Genomic DNA, 17204 nt, shown 5'->3' with positions numbered 1-17204 from the left:
CCCAGGATATACGTGGGAGGTGCAAGAAATGGGGGATGTCCCCACGGGGCTTATAGGTGGATGCGCCCCTCAATATGGAAATAAAAGGCATGTAACCCCTATGTAGAGGGGTACCAACAATAGTGCGTCGCTGCTAAGCCAGTGGGTTGCAGGAATGGACCCAAGTCCTCCTGTGGATAAGATGAAGAGGAGTAGAAAGGAAGCCCTTGAATACCGGCGCTGCGACTTTAGAGCATGAAGACAATGATGCCCAGGTGGAGGTAAAAGATCCTAGGCAGGATTGATAAGAACAATAAAAAACTGTAGATTACGCGTTTCGGAAGGAGCCCTTCCTTAGATCAGGCTCATGACCCTGATCTGAGGAAGGGAGGGCTCCTCCCGAAACGCGTAATCCACTGTTTTTTATTGTTTTTATCATTCTTGTTTAATAAACGGTCCTGCCTAGGATCTTTTACCTCCACCTGGACGTCATTGTCTTCATGCTCTAAAGTCGCAGCGCCGGTGTTCAAGGGCTTCCTTTCTACTCCTCCTCATCATGTGCCCTACTAGGGACATCACAGAAAAAGGTCCCTAACTTGGGCCCACCCTTAAGGAAACAGAATGGAGAGCAGCCCTCTATATCGGCAGACATTCATCTGAATGGCTGCAATGTAATACAAAGTTTCTGCCTGCCCGGTTGTGGCTTCCCCTGGCAAAATAAACTTCTCATCCTGGTTGCTGGGAGAAAGACCTGGCGAGATCAGCTGCTTGCACTGCACCATTCTCCAGTCTCCAACAGACCTACAGCGCTGCTCATCCTGTGCATTCTGGTTCAGGAAAAACATACCATAGCCAGTCTAGAGAATGCAGTATGAGAAAATGAACACAGGAAGCAAACGGTGTATGTGAATATGCCTTTCTAAGTCTATTAAAGGAGAAGTGACAACTCCAATAAGGAGTGTAATGACTACTATCTGTGGTTGTCCCGTCACATACATTTGAAACAGCTAAATAGTATAGCGACATATTTTGGCAAAAAAGGACCTCTGCATTTTGCCTTTTTTTTTTTTTTTAAATAGATTTAGCATATTCTGCGGTTGTTTATACAGTCTGAATGCAGTGGCCTATGACCATGCTAATTCCCAATCTCAGACACACAAATACATTTCATAGGAAACCAGACTCTCCCCTAGATATTACAATGGTCGGATGTAAATTAGTGAACTCAATGCTACAAGGCAACTTTACTTACATAAAGCATTGATGCCTTGTTTAGATTTAATAAGTTGTCCACATGTCATAAAATAACAAAAATGAAACTGTATTCAGCTGTCCGACCCCCTGGCAATCCAGCACAGATGCTCCAGTGAATGCCCTGGTGTCTGTTCTGGCTGGGTTCACACTAGGCTTTTTCTCAGTGCTTCCGATTTATTTTTTTTACTAGCTGACTACGATCGGGTCCGCAGCCCAATAGAGCATAAAAGGGGTATTCCAGGAGAAACCTTTTTTTTTTTTTAATCAACTGGCTCCAGAAAGTTAAACAGATTTGTAAATGACTTGTATTAAAAAAAAATCTTAATCCTTCCAATAATTATCAGCTGCTGAAGTTGAGTTGTTCTTTTCTGTCTGGCAACAGTGCTCTCTGCTGACATCTCTGCTTGTCTCGGGTACTGCACAGTGTAGAAGAGGTTTGCTTTGGGAATTTACTTCTTCTCTGGACAGTTTCCGAGACAGGTGTCATCAGAGAGCACTTAGACAGAAAAGAACAATTGAACTTCAGCAGCTCATAAGTACTGAAAGGATTAAGATTTTTTAATAGAAGTAATTACAAATCTGTTTAACTTTCTGGAGCCAGTTGATGTATATAAAACAAAACTGGATAACCCCTTTAAAGGCTCAGTACCTGTCCATGCACAGATACGATTTCAGCCAATTTGAGCTTCCGAAATTGTATCTGTGCATCAGAAGGTCAAATCGTGATGTGAACCCAGCCTTACTGGGACTGACATGTGACCACAGCAGTCAAACAATGGCCTCAGCAGTTATCTGACATACAAATAAATTAAATAAATCCCAGCACCAGCTTCTCAAGATTTATTAGTCATATAGCATATTACACATGCGTTGCATATGTATAATATGCTATATTACGGTACTAATAAATCTCGAAAAGCATTGAACAAGCTGGTGCCGGGATTTATTTGGATCTATGCTATCCACGAGCACAGCAAACGAACTTGAGTCCCGTCCTCCATTTTGCAAATGTTATGTGACTCTTTCCCGCTGATGTCACTGTTTGGGACTGCGGTGTCTGCCTGAGCTTCTGTGTTGGATCGTCACATGATCAGTCAGGTGAGTGAAAGTTTTTATGGTATTTTATAACACTTGTACCATTTTTTTAAGTATTTTGAAAGCATGGATAACCCCTTTAACCATTTGGCAGGCCTACATAAGTAAGGAAACGTGAGAAAAATGTCCTATTTGCACACATGCACATATAGAGATTATGTCATTAACTTTAGTTGTTGGTTTTTTCTAGTTTTACATGGCACATATGTATTGTATGTTATGTTGCATACAGCTCTCATATTCATGCACATTGCCAGCTCGTAACCAGGATCCTCTGCCTGCTAAAAGTGAATACTCTGTACTGTGAGCAAAAATCAAGGTTGTATGGGATGGATTAGGCCACTAAGAAAGTTCGAGGGATTCCCCCTGCAGTAGACTTGAATGGAGGGGGCGTGGTGTGACGTCATGACCATGGCCACCAACACCAAGCGTTCTGAACATAATGTTAAGAATGCTGGGTGCTGCCCCAGAGGCTGGACCCCTGCGATTAGACATTTTATCCCCTATCCTTTGGATAGGAAATAAGAAGTCTAGGGGCGGAGTACTTCTTTAAAAAAACAAAAAAAAACAAAAAAAAACACACACTCTTATTGTAACATCGGATGCACAAGCAAGGGAAGCACTATGCTTTTAGTTATAGTGAAATCATAACCCGAAATGTGCATCTCATCATCTTATTATTACAATAAAGCAATTTTGAAGAGGATATTATCTCAGAATTCAGGCATCTTCCTTTCCCTGTTTCCCACTGTTGTGAACTGCACCCACTGAGAAAAGTCCCTGCGACTCTTGGACATACTTTTTAACATGCTGCACTACATAGCGTTCAATAAAAGCACAAAAAAAAATCTAAAATAACATTTTAAAATATATATATCATAGAAGAAATGCGGAGAACTCACCAGGTACGTAGATCAGGGGCTTCTTTATTGTAATTCGATACAGTTGGGTTCACATGCAGGGGAGCGGGATGGAATAGATGCGGGGGTATACAAGCTGGCGACGGACCCTTTACGTGCAGGAGCGCTTCGTCAGGCCGGTGCTTGATGACATGAGGAAAGAGGTGTGTTATATACAAGTTGGTGTAAACGGTCCGTTGCCAGCTTGTATACCCCCACGTCTATTTCATCCCGCTCTCCTGCATGTGAACAAGACTGTATCGAATTACAATAAAGAAGCCCCTGATCTACATACCTGGTGAGTTCTCCACATTTCTTCTATGATATATTATCCAGACTGAACTATATTGCGTGATTAGCACTGAAGAGGTATCAGATGTGGCTTCCAGGGACTGTGCGAAACTTATGGAATCGTGTCCAATTCACACAGCAGCATATGGATGGGCCAAGAGTACTCTTTTCTTGCATTGAATGGTTAAAAAAAATGTAATAAAAATATAATAATAACTTTTAGTGATAGAATTAAGATAAAACTATTACACATAGGTGGATGTTTTAACTTTAGGATAAAACTTATCTACAGATTCATCAGAATCTTGTTTTTGCCAGTTCCTGAGATATCACCTAATGCTATCACGACTGAACTCTTTTCTTATAGATCACAAATTCCTTACCAGCTGGAGGCCAGGCCTTTATATATCCAGTACAGTGAACTACAGAATACTGCGCCTCTCCTTCTTTTACAGGTCCAAGCCCATTCCTGCAAGAAACAGCAAAATGCTATGTTGTAGGGGATGGCAACTGTTCAGGGAAACATACTGTGTACATTAGATTGACAGGAAACAAAGAGGACAATATTACTAATAATAGAATTATGCCTTTCTTACCTATATCTCTTCCGCATTGTGCTGATTCTGTTCAGAGGCAGGTGATCCAGTGGGGCATTACCACACCTACAGTACAGACAATGGCTCTGTTACTATCGTATATAGACAGACAAAAATGATCTACACTAAGGCCTGTGATATTGCTAAAATCATCATGAAAGTTTTGGACCTGGGAACACGATTAACATTAATGTCTTACATACAGGTGACTAGAAGTGTATTGGACTCCAACCAGAACTATGCAGCTCCTGGTGCAATGTCTGAAATTCCAGTAGGCTAAGACAGGACTTACAAATAGAAAAAGGAGTAAGAAAAATGACAGCCCGAGCACAGACATTTAAAGCATACCCGTCAGATCCAACAATTTTTTTATATATATATATCACTCAGTACCTAATCCCGACCATGTACATCTAATTTTTATGTGTCTAGCATCTTTATTTATTTTTTTATTACACTTTTATTGTAGCTCACTAGTCTGAATTCCTCTCAAAGGGAGGGGGCGTGGCCTCATTGTGCAGGTCTCCGCCCCCTCCCTCACTATGCTGTCTGCTCACATCTCCCCTAGCATTAGCTAAACTACAACTCCCAGCTTGACCTCACTGACAGTAGAGGGACACAAGCTGACAGTGGGAGGATTTTTCCTCCAGGTGTGAGCCCTGCACTCACAGCTGTCAATCAAGGAAGTGTGTCCATGACATAGGTGATGATGCATGGACACAGCAGGACTAGTATGTGTCCAAGCAGGCAGGGGGGGGGGGGGCAGTTGTTTGACTGGCTCTATCAGTATGAAATACTGAAAATTTTCTAATGAAAGCAATTGCAAAACCTGTTGGTTATACATGCTTTACAACATATCAAAAGATTTTGTATCTGACAGTGCCCATTTAAGGTCCTTACACTGAACTCATAAAAATCAATTGCTATAGATCTCTTTGAAGTAATAGCATAATAGGCCTGACGGTGAGTATACAGCAATGAAGTGGATTAATATACATGGATAGGCAATATTTGTGCATTTCATGCCACCCCTTTCTTCTAATAGAATAACCTGGTGCTTTTCACATTTACTGGCATTTAGAAAACTCTTGACTTGTGTTCAGCTTAGTTCTTGATCTCCCTGCTGTCAACTCACTGCAGCAGACAGGCTTCAATAACTTTCTATATAGAATCTGTTTCCTGCAGGAAGAACACGGTGAGGAGAGAAAATGCTCAGACAAACACTATTCCCCATTTGTTCTGGTAATCGCTGGTGTTTAAGCACCAAGACCCTGACCCTGATAAGTTTTTGACTTATGACATGTCAAAAACTTACTTTTAAAGGCAGGTAGAAAAGAAATCCCGACACTCACTATAATCATCTACCAAGTGTTACATGTTTATTTACACAGTGCTAGTAACAAGAATAGACGCGTTTCGGCCAAAGCCTTGCTCAGACTGATATACCATGATAGTCTGAGTAAGATGTTGGCCGAAACATGTTTATTCTTGTTACTAACACTGTGTAAATAAACACGTAACACTTGGTAGATGATTACAGTGAGTGCCGGGATTTATTTTCTACCTCTGTACTGCCTTCCGCATGCACCACTAGGGGACACGAGTGCCAACCCTTCCTTTTGTTTTGCATACTTTTAAAGGCAAACTATCTTCTTTTTTGTTTTTATTAAGAAGCTATAGTAAGAGTATTTTTAAATTAAATTTCTTTTCTGTATATTTCTTTTATATTATTTTCTGTACATGATTACAGGCTGTTCAGGCATGCTGGGAGTTGTAGTTATGCAACAGCTGGAGGTACCCTGGTTTGGAAACACTGAGCTAATGCATAGTTCAGTTGCCATAATAAACGGCACTATTAGGCCGGGTTGACGCAGCGGAAAATGTGTGGAATGTCCGCACAGAAAACACATGAGGGCATTCCGCACATTTGGCTTATCCGGCGGGCATTAGCATTTAGGACCACTCGGAAATGCACCGTCTCTTAGACGGCAATGCATTTCCTTGTGGAATCCGCAGAAAGAATAGATATGGTAGAAACATCTAACCATCACAGAAAAAGAGAAACAAAATACAGCGCACACCCAAAATGTATGTATAAAAATGTATTGCAAAATCCAATAACAGACAGAGACATTTAAAAACATTATAAAGGGCAAAAGTGCCACTCGCAAACAGGGGGGTTCCAAAACGACCCCTCCCAGGGCACCTGCTAATCACAGTATAACCTTATGCCAATAAGCCAACCTGTGCTATAAGTAATTCCACATACAAAATAACATTCCTGGCTATAGTCAATAATACAACCTGTATCCAGGTATCAAGCTAGTCAGGGTACAGGTGGGCAAAGACGACAGATGGAGGAGTGTCTCAGGCAGGTGCCCCCCTAGACCACACACTTTATATTGCCAGTCGGCAACTTCCTCAGAGGTGATGTCACCACACACCACACACACAAGAACTGGATATAATGTAGTTTACTGTCCTTAAAAAGCAATTTATCCTTTAAAAAGCTTATATATGTGTTGGCATTACCTCATTCGGCAAATGAATGAACGCCGTGATCCCATGCACATTCTCATAGATGACTGCTGGCCCTCTTTCTTCACTGTGCCCGTTTTCAAATCCAAAATCCGTCCTAAATGCAGAAAAACAAAAAAATTGAATTATTTTTTTTCTACACAGTTCCTGATTAAATTAGGATTCTCAATGTGCTGACTTTACACGGATACTCATGTTTCTGTTAGTAAAGTTGTTACTTGAAATGGACCTCTGCAAAAGGATGAAAATACTTAAAAATAAAGAAATCGTTACACATGTAGTTTCTGTAACTCGGGATTTTGCTGTGCTATACTGTCTGCGCAATTCCCTCTAATATCTAGAGGAGATAATTCATATTGTGAAAAACAGCCGCCTCGGCTCTTTTCAGCTTTCTACCCACCTCCGACAGGCTCAAGCAGGTCAGAATGGGCAAGGGGGCCAAGACAAAAGTGTGTCCTAGAAGTGGGACCCGCACCTATTGGACATTTATGGCATTCCTGTGGAATGTCTAGTTGGAAATACCCCAATCCTGCATAAAAGTGTATTCTGCATTTTTACAAAGATTTTTGTGGCTGTGTAATTTATTTATTATTTATTTTTACATGCATTTGAATGCATTTTTTGGTGTTTTTTCAGGAATTATAGAGAAGTCAGTGAGAGATGCCATACCCAAAACATGCAGCATAAACACGCTCCAAAAGAAAATGATTTGTAAGTAATGCAGTTTAAAACTAAATGGGGTATTCCAGCTCAAAAAAAAAAAACCGCATCCCCTATTCACACAATAGGGCTTGTATACCCCCTATAACTATGGACTTGAAGCATATGGAATAAAAGATACAAAAAAAACTGCTAAAAACACTGCAAAAAACTGTGCGTGAAACCTGCCTAAATGTAAAATGCTCCACAAACCCACATGTTCCATTTTATAATATATTACAAAATTTTCATATTTATGGAAAACTTAAATCGGCGCTGGCACTTTTATAAAAAGCTTACATTACAACCTTAAAGGGATACTCCCGTGGAAAACTTTTTTTTTTTTTTTTAAATCAACTGGTGCCAGAAAGTTAAACAGATTTGTAAATTACTTCTATTAAAAAAAATCTTAATCCTTCCAGTACTTTTTAGGGGCAGTATACTACAGAGGAAATGCTTTACCTTTTAGATTTTTCTGATGTCATGACCACAGTGCTCTCTGCTGTCCATTTTAGGAACTGTCCTGAGAAGCATATGTTTGCTATGGGGATTTTCTCCTGTTCTGGACAGTTCATAAAATGGACAGCAGAGGTCAGTAGAGAGCACTGTGGTCATGACATCAGAGAAATCTAAAAAGTAAAGCATTTCCTCTGTAGTATATAGCCCCTAAAAAGTACTGGAAGGATTAAGATTTTTTAATAGAAGTAATTTACAAATCTGTTTAACTTTCTGGCACCAGTTGATTTAATTAAAAAAAATAAAAAAGTTTTCCACGGGAGTACCCCTTTAATGCAATTAGGTCATTGAATATTCCCCACATTATCAAAAGTCCAGTAAATATGTCATGTCTCCATGCTCTATGCCAGTGTTTCCCAACCAGGGTTCCTCCAGTTGTTGCAAAACTACAACTCCCAGCATGCCCGGACAGCCAAAGGCTGTCCGGGCATGCTGGGAGTTGTAGTTTTGAACAGCTGGAGGCACACCGGTTGGGAAACACTGTTCTATGCCTTTATATGGCATCAGTCCTCCTTCTGCCAGATATACTGTGTGCATGTTGTCGTGACCAACTCTCATATCTATCATGAAAACTGTCAGAGCCGCATAAGTGACCCCACCTTGCCTTGCCTACATTGGGTGGTAAGGAAAATACTTTTGTCCTGGTCCACCCTTTTCCCTTTGGTGTGTACCATGACACCTAGGGACAGACTGCTCTTCAGTTGCAGAAAATGCTAAAATCTTCTAATTCAAAAAAATCCTGTAAAAAAAACAGTGGCCAACATGATATGCAAATCGACAGGGAAATAACCTGTTTCCACCTGTTATTGATTTAGAAGTATCTGTTATTAATATGCCTTCATGCATTTTTCTCAATGCAAATATGAGAGATACATTGCTGGTAGCAGTGTCTAAACAGGATGAGCAAAGAGTGTGCTTTTATTATGGAGTTGGGTGAAATCGGTGTTGGACAAATAAGCGATGGGCTGGAAGCTGTTGCAGGTGTATAGTCCGTGTAACCACGCAGGATCCATAAATTGTGGTTTTCTGCAACAGAATTTCCGCAGTGGATATGCTGCAGATCCATTAAAGCCAATGGGTAGCAACATAATCCGCTTGCGGATTTTCTGCTGCTGAAAACCTGCAGCAGATTATGTACGTGTGAACATACCCCATAAACTACAACTGTCCCATTCAGAAGACAGCGCTATTCTGTCTGTGGCCAAAGTTTTAAAGTTCGTCTGTGTGAACATACCCTAAGCATGCATGGGATAAGCATAAGGCTATCCTCCATAAAAGATAGGACCAGGGACTATTCATAGTATTCAGAATATAAGGGAGACCAGATGGGCCGAATGGTTCTTATCTGTCGACACATTCTCTGTTTCTATGGTTATAGTTGAGGTTTCAGCTAAAAAGTTCCAAAGTGAATGATTACTGCCAATAATCTGATGCAGTATCCGCTTATAAAAAAACACTTTATTGTCCTATTATGTGTGTAATACCGGCAGTCTCACAGCAGCCCTATGTCAAGGTGGTAAACTACTTTCCCTGACATACAGATAGCATGCCCTCTGGTGGTGGGCACATGTATTGGGCTTTTGAAAATGCATACTTGGCAGGTTTCTAAAAATAGGATTTACACCATCATCCAGAACAAAAATAGCTATTCTTAAACATGTGACAGGCTTACTTTGTTGGATACAAGTCTGTGGTTTTGTAAGTTTCAGAACATACATATTATGTAGTTGTTTTTTTACATATTTTCTCAATGAATCAGTGGCCAAAAAAGACGCGATCCTGTCCGAACAGAACGAGAAAAACATCTGTTCATTAAGAAAGTGCAGTAAATATGTTATGGTTAATAAAGAGCAACAAAGGACACAGAACAATGAAGTAAAGCATTGTAGAGCTGAACCACTAAAACAGAATGGCTCTCAGTATCCTATGGGATAACATGCAGGATGTATTCAATGATTATTACATAGCATTTTTCTATCAAGATGTCACTGACAGGGTTAAAGGGTAAATCCGTCCCAAGAGTGGTCACTAGAGATGAGCGAATTTTTGAAAAATTGGATTCGGCCGGTTCGCCAAATTTTCAGAAAAAATTTGGTTTGGTCCGAATTTGTGGTAAATCGCTATTAAAAACGGCTACTTCTGGGCCACAGAGAGCGTCAATAGGGGTGTAGAACACTTTGCCTTGCCGTAACACGCATAGGGTGTGTCCTGGGTTAGTGAAATAATAATGTTATTCAGTATGACATGCAGATTAGAGGCATCACTATTAGAATCACTGCTGCAGAGCGGCACAATGACAGAGCCTGGAGGTGGCGGCAGCATGAGGAGACCATATAGTGGCTGAATAACACAGCCTGGAGGTGGCAGCAGCATGAGGAGACCATAAGTGGCTGAATGACACAGCGTGGAGGTGGCAACAGTCTGACGAGACCATAGGGCCTCACAATTGAAAAGATTAAAGATATGTTTTAACATTTAAATTGAAGATTTTAAATATAGATGAACCTAAAAAGTTTTATTTAAAGGGGTATTCCACGATTTTTTTTTATTTTTATTTGACTATGCTACAGGGGCTGTAAAGTTAGTTTAGTTCATAATATAGTGTCTGTACCTGTGTCTGTGTTTTCTCACAATTCTTCTGTGATTTTAACCCCAATATTTATTTTTAAACAGCATACAAAATGACTGTTGTCTCAGATTGTATGGTCCATTGTAACCGGTGGGGGTAAAAACTTCCCCTGTAAGGCCCTACTCTCACACTATTAAATTCCCTTCTTGGCAAGTGATACTCGCCCTAAAAAGGGCAGCCCCACACAGGAAACTTTCCCTATTTCCACTTACAAACACTGCCATTTTCCAGGGTTTTTAGGTAGAAATAGGGAGAGGTTCCTGTGTGGGGCCGCCCTTTTCAAGACATGTAACACTTTTCTTGAAAAGGTGGAAGGGAACAACATATTGTCCATTGTAAAAATGGTGGCCCCACACAGGAAACTCTCTCTATTTCCACCTAAAAACCCTGGGAAATGACAATGTTTGTAGGTGGAAATATGGAGAGGTTCCTTTGTGGGGCTGCCCTTTTTAGGGCGAGTAACACTTGCCAAGAAGGGAATTTAATAGTGTGAGAGTAGGGCCTTACAGGGGAAGTTTTTACCCCCACCGGTTACAATGGACCATACAATCTGAGACAACAGTCATTTTGTATGCTGTTTAAAAATAAATATTGGGGTTAAAATCACAGAAGAATTGTGAGAAAACACAGACACAGGGCGAGAGAAAGGCCTTAAAGGGGAAGTATTTACTCCCACCGGTTACAATGGACCATACATTGTTCCCTTCCACCTTTTAGAGGTCTTTGCATCACATCAATACCTGGTGGTGTAGGTGGTGTTTTTTGCAAACCTTTCCTTTTCTTAGATATAAAAAAAATTGGGGTCCATATATTTTATCCTAAGAAAAGTTAAGTTTTAGCTAATGCATATTCTCTATACTTCCTTGAGGTCTAATGTGGAGGAATTTCTGGGGATCAACACCTTAATTACATTTTGTAGTATCCATGGCAGCACAATGAGAGAGCCTGGAGGTGGTAGCATCAGCATGAGGAGACCATATAGCGGCACAATGAGAGAGCCTAGAGGTGGCAGCATCAGCATGAGGAGACCATATGGCAGTACAATAAAAGAGAGCCTGGAGGTGGCAGCATCAGCATGAGGAGACCATATGGCAGCACAATGACAGAGCCTGGAGGTGGCAGAAAAAACATGAGAGCCATGCCAACTGAGGGTTGAGTCTGAGGAACCCACTGACTGTTGACTGGGGGTTTCGGATACCACTTGGGATGAAGTGGATGACCGAGTGAATCAATCACTCGTGGCTGCTGGGTGAGACACGACTGCTAACTGACACGGGAGCTCAGACCTCTCTCTGTGACTCCGGCTGCCACATGCCCCTACTCTGCTGCGACCTCTGCCTGCGCCTGATGAATTTAGCCTCTGCTACTCCTCTGTGCACATCCTGGCACTTCTCTGCCTGACATACTTATACACCTGCTGAGTGCGTATATGTTACACTTATGAGTGGAGGACAACGCGCTCCACTACGCTTAAAACTGTATTAGACTACAGAAACACGTGTGTAGCTTTGTCTGGCCTTTCACAGTAACTAGGACCAAATTATTTTTTTCAGGAAAAAAAACGTAGACCACATAGGTGTACCTACAGTTTACAGTTTTTATGAGAGCTGGGCAATACGCTCAGCTTAAAACTGTATAAGGCTACAGAAACAAGGGTGTAGCTTTGGCTGGCCTTTCACAGTAACTAGGTCAAAATTAGTTTTTCAGGAAAAAAACAAAAACGTACACCAAGTAGGTGTACGTACTGTTTACACTTATGAGAGCTGAACAATACGCTCAGCTTAAAATTGTATAAGGCTACAGAAACAGAGAAACATATCTAGTTGAGACCAATATATGGAGGGTGGAATTTGACCACTAACTCATAGACTACCAAAAAGGCAGCCCAACAAAAAACCCTTTATTTCCCATATATCAAAAAAGTGAGATTAAAAGTGCAATCTTTATTGTATTAGGTTCGCACTTAATGGTGTTTTAAAATATAGAGCACCATGTCGTCCTACTTGTTTGATTGTATATATACATAAATGGACCATCCGGTCTAATGATTTGAATGCACACTGAAGCGGAGACGAGGTGCCTGCAGACCACCTACATTCAGCGCTATTGTAGGACAATGGAGCTCAAAGTTAAAAACTTAACATGGCCCCCCTCGACATGTTTCACTGCCTCAGCAGCGTTATCAAGAGGTAAATGGGCACTGAGTTCCCTTCCCTTTCTTTTTCCTCCCCTGTTCTTCCCCTACTTTTCTACTTTTACCCCCTTTTTCCCTCTTTCCTGCCCCCCTGTTATTTTGGGCTATCAGATTCTCATCATATTCATAGATGAGATAAGGAAAAGCCTTTCTATTTTATTTGTTAAACAAATTAATAATATGCATAACAATATATACACTATAATTCAGCCCATTGAGTCTGTAGAATTAACTTATACATTATGTCCTTACCACTCAATAGATATGAGTCTTCACTAATTTTTCTATGTTTTCGCGCATCTCCCCCGGCGCATACGAAGGATTTCTAAGTTTTAGCGCAGGTTGAGATGCGCAACCGGAAGTTTATCATAGCCGTCGGAGAACGGAGCACGCGCAGATGAGTCGGACTCCGGCTCCTCCGTTCTATCACCTCACGCATGTGAACTTAGCGCAGCACGTCATCGGCAACTGACCCTACAGGGATTCGCCGATGGACATGCCAGTTAAGGTTCCCCAGCTGTGATTGGGCGTAGGGAACCAAAACAGGAGATTGGCTGATCAAACGCAGAGACGTGGATTGGTCGATTTAAGTGTCACTCCTCAATGTAGGAGAGGCATTGGTGGAGAATTGATGATGTGTGAATCCTGATATCCTGTGACATCATGAAGGGAGGTATTAAAACCCCCTGCACGGCGTTTTTTAACTCAGTGCCCATTTACCTCTTGATAACGCTGCTGAGGCAGTGAAACATGTCGAGGGGGGCCATGTTAAGTTTTTAACTTTGAGCTCCATTGTCCTACAATAGCGCTGAATGTAGGTGGTCTGCAGGCACCTCGTCTCCGCTTCAGTGTGCATTCAAATCATTAGACCGGATGGTCCATTTATGTATATATACAATCAAACAAGTAGGACGACATGGTGCTCTATATTTTAAAACACCATTAAGTGCGAACCTAATACAATAAAGATTGCACTTTTAATCTCACTTTTTTGATATATGGGAAATAAAGGGTTTTTTGTTGGGCTGCCTTTTTGGTAGTCTATGAGTTAGTAGGCTACAGAAACAAGGGTGTAGCTTTGGATGGCCTTTCACAGTAACTAGGTCAAAATTAGTTTTTCAGGGGGAAAAAAAGTACACCACCTATGTGTGCACAGGTCACATTTATGAGAGGACAATATGCTCCGCTATGCAACCTGTATTAGGCACTGTAATCAGGCGACTACGGCTTTTCTTTCTCACCCTAACTGGCCCCTGTTAACTTTACAGTTGCTGTACACCACTGCAGCAGTAGAGAATCGCTGTGTAGTACAACCCAGTACAATACTATTGGGCACTAATAGCAGGTGACAATGGCTTTTACTGCTCTGCTTAACTGGCCCCTTTAAGCTTTAGAGTTGCTGTACACCCCACTGCAGCAGTGGAGTCGCTGTGTGTTACACCCAAAAGTGTACTTTCTCTCTCTCTCTGTCAGTACTTTCATGCCGTGATTTAGGCTTGTGGTGAATCGCTGCTGTGAAGCTGTTTTTCTGTGCAACGCACACAATGCTCTCTCCCTGCAGTGAAAAGCTCTCTCTGAAATAAAACACTGATGTGACTGGCCGCAAGATGGCTGCAGATTATATAGGGCTGTGACATCACAAGGGTGGCTGGCTGCTGATAGGCTGCATGCTGCATGTAATTCAGGGTCATCTCGCCTTCCCAGAGTTCCTTGACCATGTCCTCACATGTGGATCCGCCATTTTATATGCCCTGGAGCCTGGACCGCATTAAATGGAGTTTAATTAAGCGATTCGAATCGCTGCAATATTCAGATTCATTGCAAAGCGAATTTTTTCTGAAATTCGTAACGAATTCGGATTCGTCAGATTGGATTCGCACATCCCTAGTGGTCACTATAAATCCTTAATCCCTCTTGCTGGTTTTGCACTTATACCTTTTCCAGCAATAAATTAATGGACAGCTGCAAGGATTTCTATATGATCAGTTTTAATATAATTTCGTGAATACATATATTATCTTGCACACTGTCGCTCTACATGTCGCCCTGTATTCCTCTCCCTCATCTTCTTGGCAGCTGATATAGGACACATCTGATTTCACTTGGATTCCAGTAGCTGAAGAACATATGACATCTCGGTTCCATGTTGTGTTCATAAATTAGAAAGTGGTTATAAAACCAAGATCCTGGGACATGTGGCTTATGTGGCTTCTGTGAACAAGTGCCAGGCTCTTCCGGTTCTAGGCTGCTTTGGTAAGAACAGCATATGTCTGTGCACCACAGCCACCTGTCACAAATTAGAGGAGTTCAGAGGACAGTCAATACAGACTCCTATTTCCAGGGCAATATCCTCTAATGCTCTTATACCACAACATTAGGTTCCAGAAATAAAATATTGCACATATGAGCGTAGAAAAAACGTACTGGCTGGGATCATATTCAGGGGACGGAAGGAGAAAGTGTTACAGAAGAGAGGAAAGTGCTGCTTAAAGGGCAGGATGCTTGGTAAATATGGAGGAGGTTTTCATCAAAACTAAGAAGATGGGATTTAACAACAGATGGGATCTTCCAAAAGGGGATTAGGAACCCATGCTGCAAACCTTAAAGGGGTATTCCATGATTTCTGTTATTTGACCATGCTACAGGGGCTGTAAAGTAGTTCATAATATAGTGTCTGTACCTGTGTTTGATGGCTGGTCTTGCATTTTTTGTGATATTTGCCCCAATATTCATTTTTAGCAGCATACAAAATGACTGTTGTCACAGCTTTTCCCAGGTTGCAGTGCGGCCAGAGACATTACATCACTAATAAGGTGATGAAAGGTAGCCAGTCCTTGCTTCATTGGGTGGAGTGATCGCTGGGTAGGAGGGAGATCTTAATCAACAGGGCTGCAGGGAATTGTAGCTTACAGAACAGCACAGCATGCAAGGCAGCTCAGGTGTGCTTCAATGGGTGGGGTGGCTGATATGGGTGAGGTGGCTGATGTGAGAAATGTGACCTCACACTTACAAACAATGAATTCTGGGACTTGTAGTTGGAGGGAGGGAGCTCCAACAGGAAATAGCAATTTTGCAAAAAGAAAGCAGCAGCGTTATGGTGGACTCACAACACAGCGATTTAGCCCCAAGACAACCACAAAACCTTCCTAAGCATGTCCATTACTGTCTGGCAGGTAAGTCACCTTATGGTGGTTAACCCCTTTAAAATAACATGACACAGCCAGGAGGATAATATGTAAAGGTATGGACACATGCTGCAGATTATAAATTCCTACATCTGAAAATATGCATCAAAATGTGTGGATTTTGTTGCAGATTTGTTACAGACTTTATGCTGCAGATTTCAGTACGGATTATGAAAATTAATTAAATTAGTACCTAGGAATTGTGCTGCAGATCTAGTCTCCACTGTGGAATAGCTGCTGATTATAATCCCCCCCCCCCCCCCTTAAATCAAACACACAATAAATCTGCAGCATTTTCACCAATGAATGTATGTTCATGCCTTTGTGGATCAACAATCTTCCTCCTTAATGGTAAATGGAGAAGAAATTATTTAGAAATGGTGATTATGTCCAATTTTCCAGCAGAATTTAGATCCGCCTTCTGTAGCAAAACTTCTGCTGCCTACACATAGTAGCGGAAATCCCATAGAGCAATGTTTTCCAAACACGTTTTTGCAACAGCTGGAGACACTGCCATAGAAGTAAATGCGATTGTGCTGCAAGGCAGAATCCATGGGAAATTCCTGGTGGACATTCCCCTAGTACAGTGATCCCTCAACTTACAATGGCCTCAACATACAATAGTTTCAATATACAATGGTGTTTTCTGGACAACTGTAACTTGAAACCAGACTCAACATACAATGCTACGGACAGTCCAGATCTGCGAAACATGTCAATGGCTGGAAGAACTGACTAAGCAGAATGAGCATTTGATTCACAGTGCATGCACTGACTGTCTGTCTGTTAGCGCCTCCCTACAGTACAGGGAGGTACTACATATTCTGTACTACTCTTTACCTGTGCCAGGGTTAGCTGCTCCTTTGGACACCAGGTAAGGGCGGCTCCATTTTACTTCTTTATTTAGGACATTGTGTGTATTGTACAGGACCTGAAGAAGCTCCTGTCCTCTACATAGACAGTGATTTACAGATCCCAGCAGATCTTTTATATGTAAGGACTTGCTTTATCTGTATTAGTTATCTAACTATTTTCAATCCAAAGCAAATACGGTACATGTGGCCCTACCCTTTTTGTTCTCTAAGAGTGATTTATATAAAAGTTTTCTAAAAAAGGAAGAGTTCCACTCAACACAGCCTTTATATGAGGATAATATTTTCTTTTAAACTGAATTTGTTAGATTCTCTTGAACAAAGTGATTTTTGAGTCGTATGTCCTGTAGTGACGTCGTACCTGTCAACTACACATAAGTGCACAGTAAAAAATATATTAGTAGGCTAACCTACAACTGCTGCTCTATAGCTTCTTCCAAGTTCAACTATACAATCT

At 41.3% G+C, this 17204-nt stretch overlaps 1 protein-coding gene across 2 annotated transcripts in view; it reads right to left on the bottom strand.

The window, feature by feature from the left end:
* Positions 1-17204, bottom strand: part of ARNT2 (aryl hydrocarbon receptor nuclear translocator 2) — a 144488-nt gene that overhangs the window by 54975 nt on the left and 72309 nt on the right. For both annotated transcript variants that reach the window (XM_056571943.1, XM_056571944.1), the window contains 3 exons: positions 6647-6749; positions 4115-4180; positions 3902-3987 (listed from right to left, as the gene is read on the bottom strand). In XM_056571943.1, coding sequence (XP_056427918.1) covers positions 3902-3987; positions 4115-4180; positions 6647-6749 — 255 coding nt within the window. The remainder of the gene's footprint in view (positions 1-3901; positions 3988-4114; positions 4181-6646; positions 6750-17204) is intronic.

This window comes from Hyla sarda, chromosome 4 (assembly GCF_029499605.1).
Source record: "Hyla sarda isolate aHylSar1 chromosome 4, aHylSar1.hap1, whole genome shotgun sequence".
Taxonomy (NCBI): domain Eukaryota; kingdom Metazoa; phylum Chordata; class Amphibia; order Anura; family Hylidae; genus Hyla; species Hyla sarda.
This window is presented reverse-complemented; position numbering and strand designations above follow the sequence as displayed.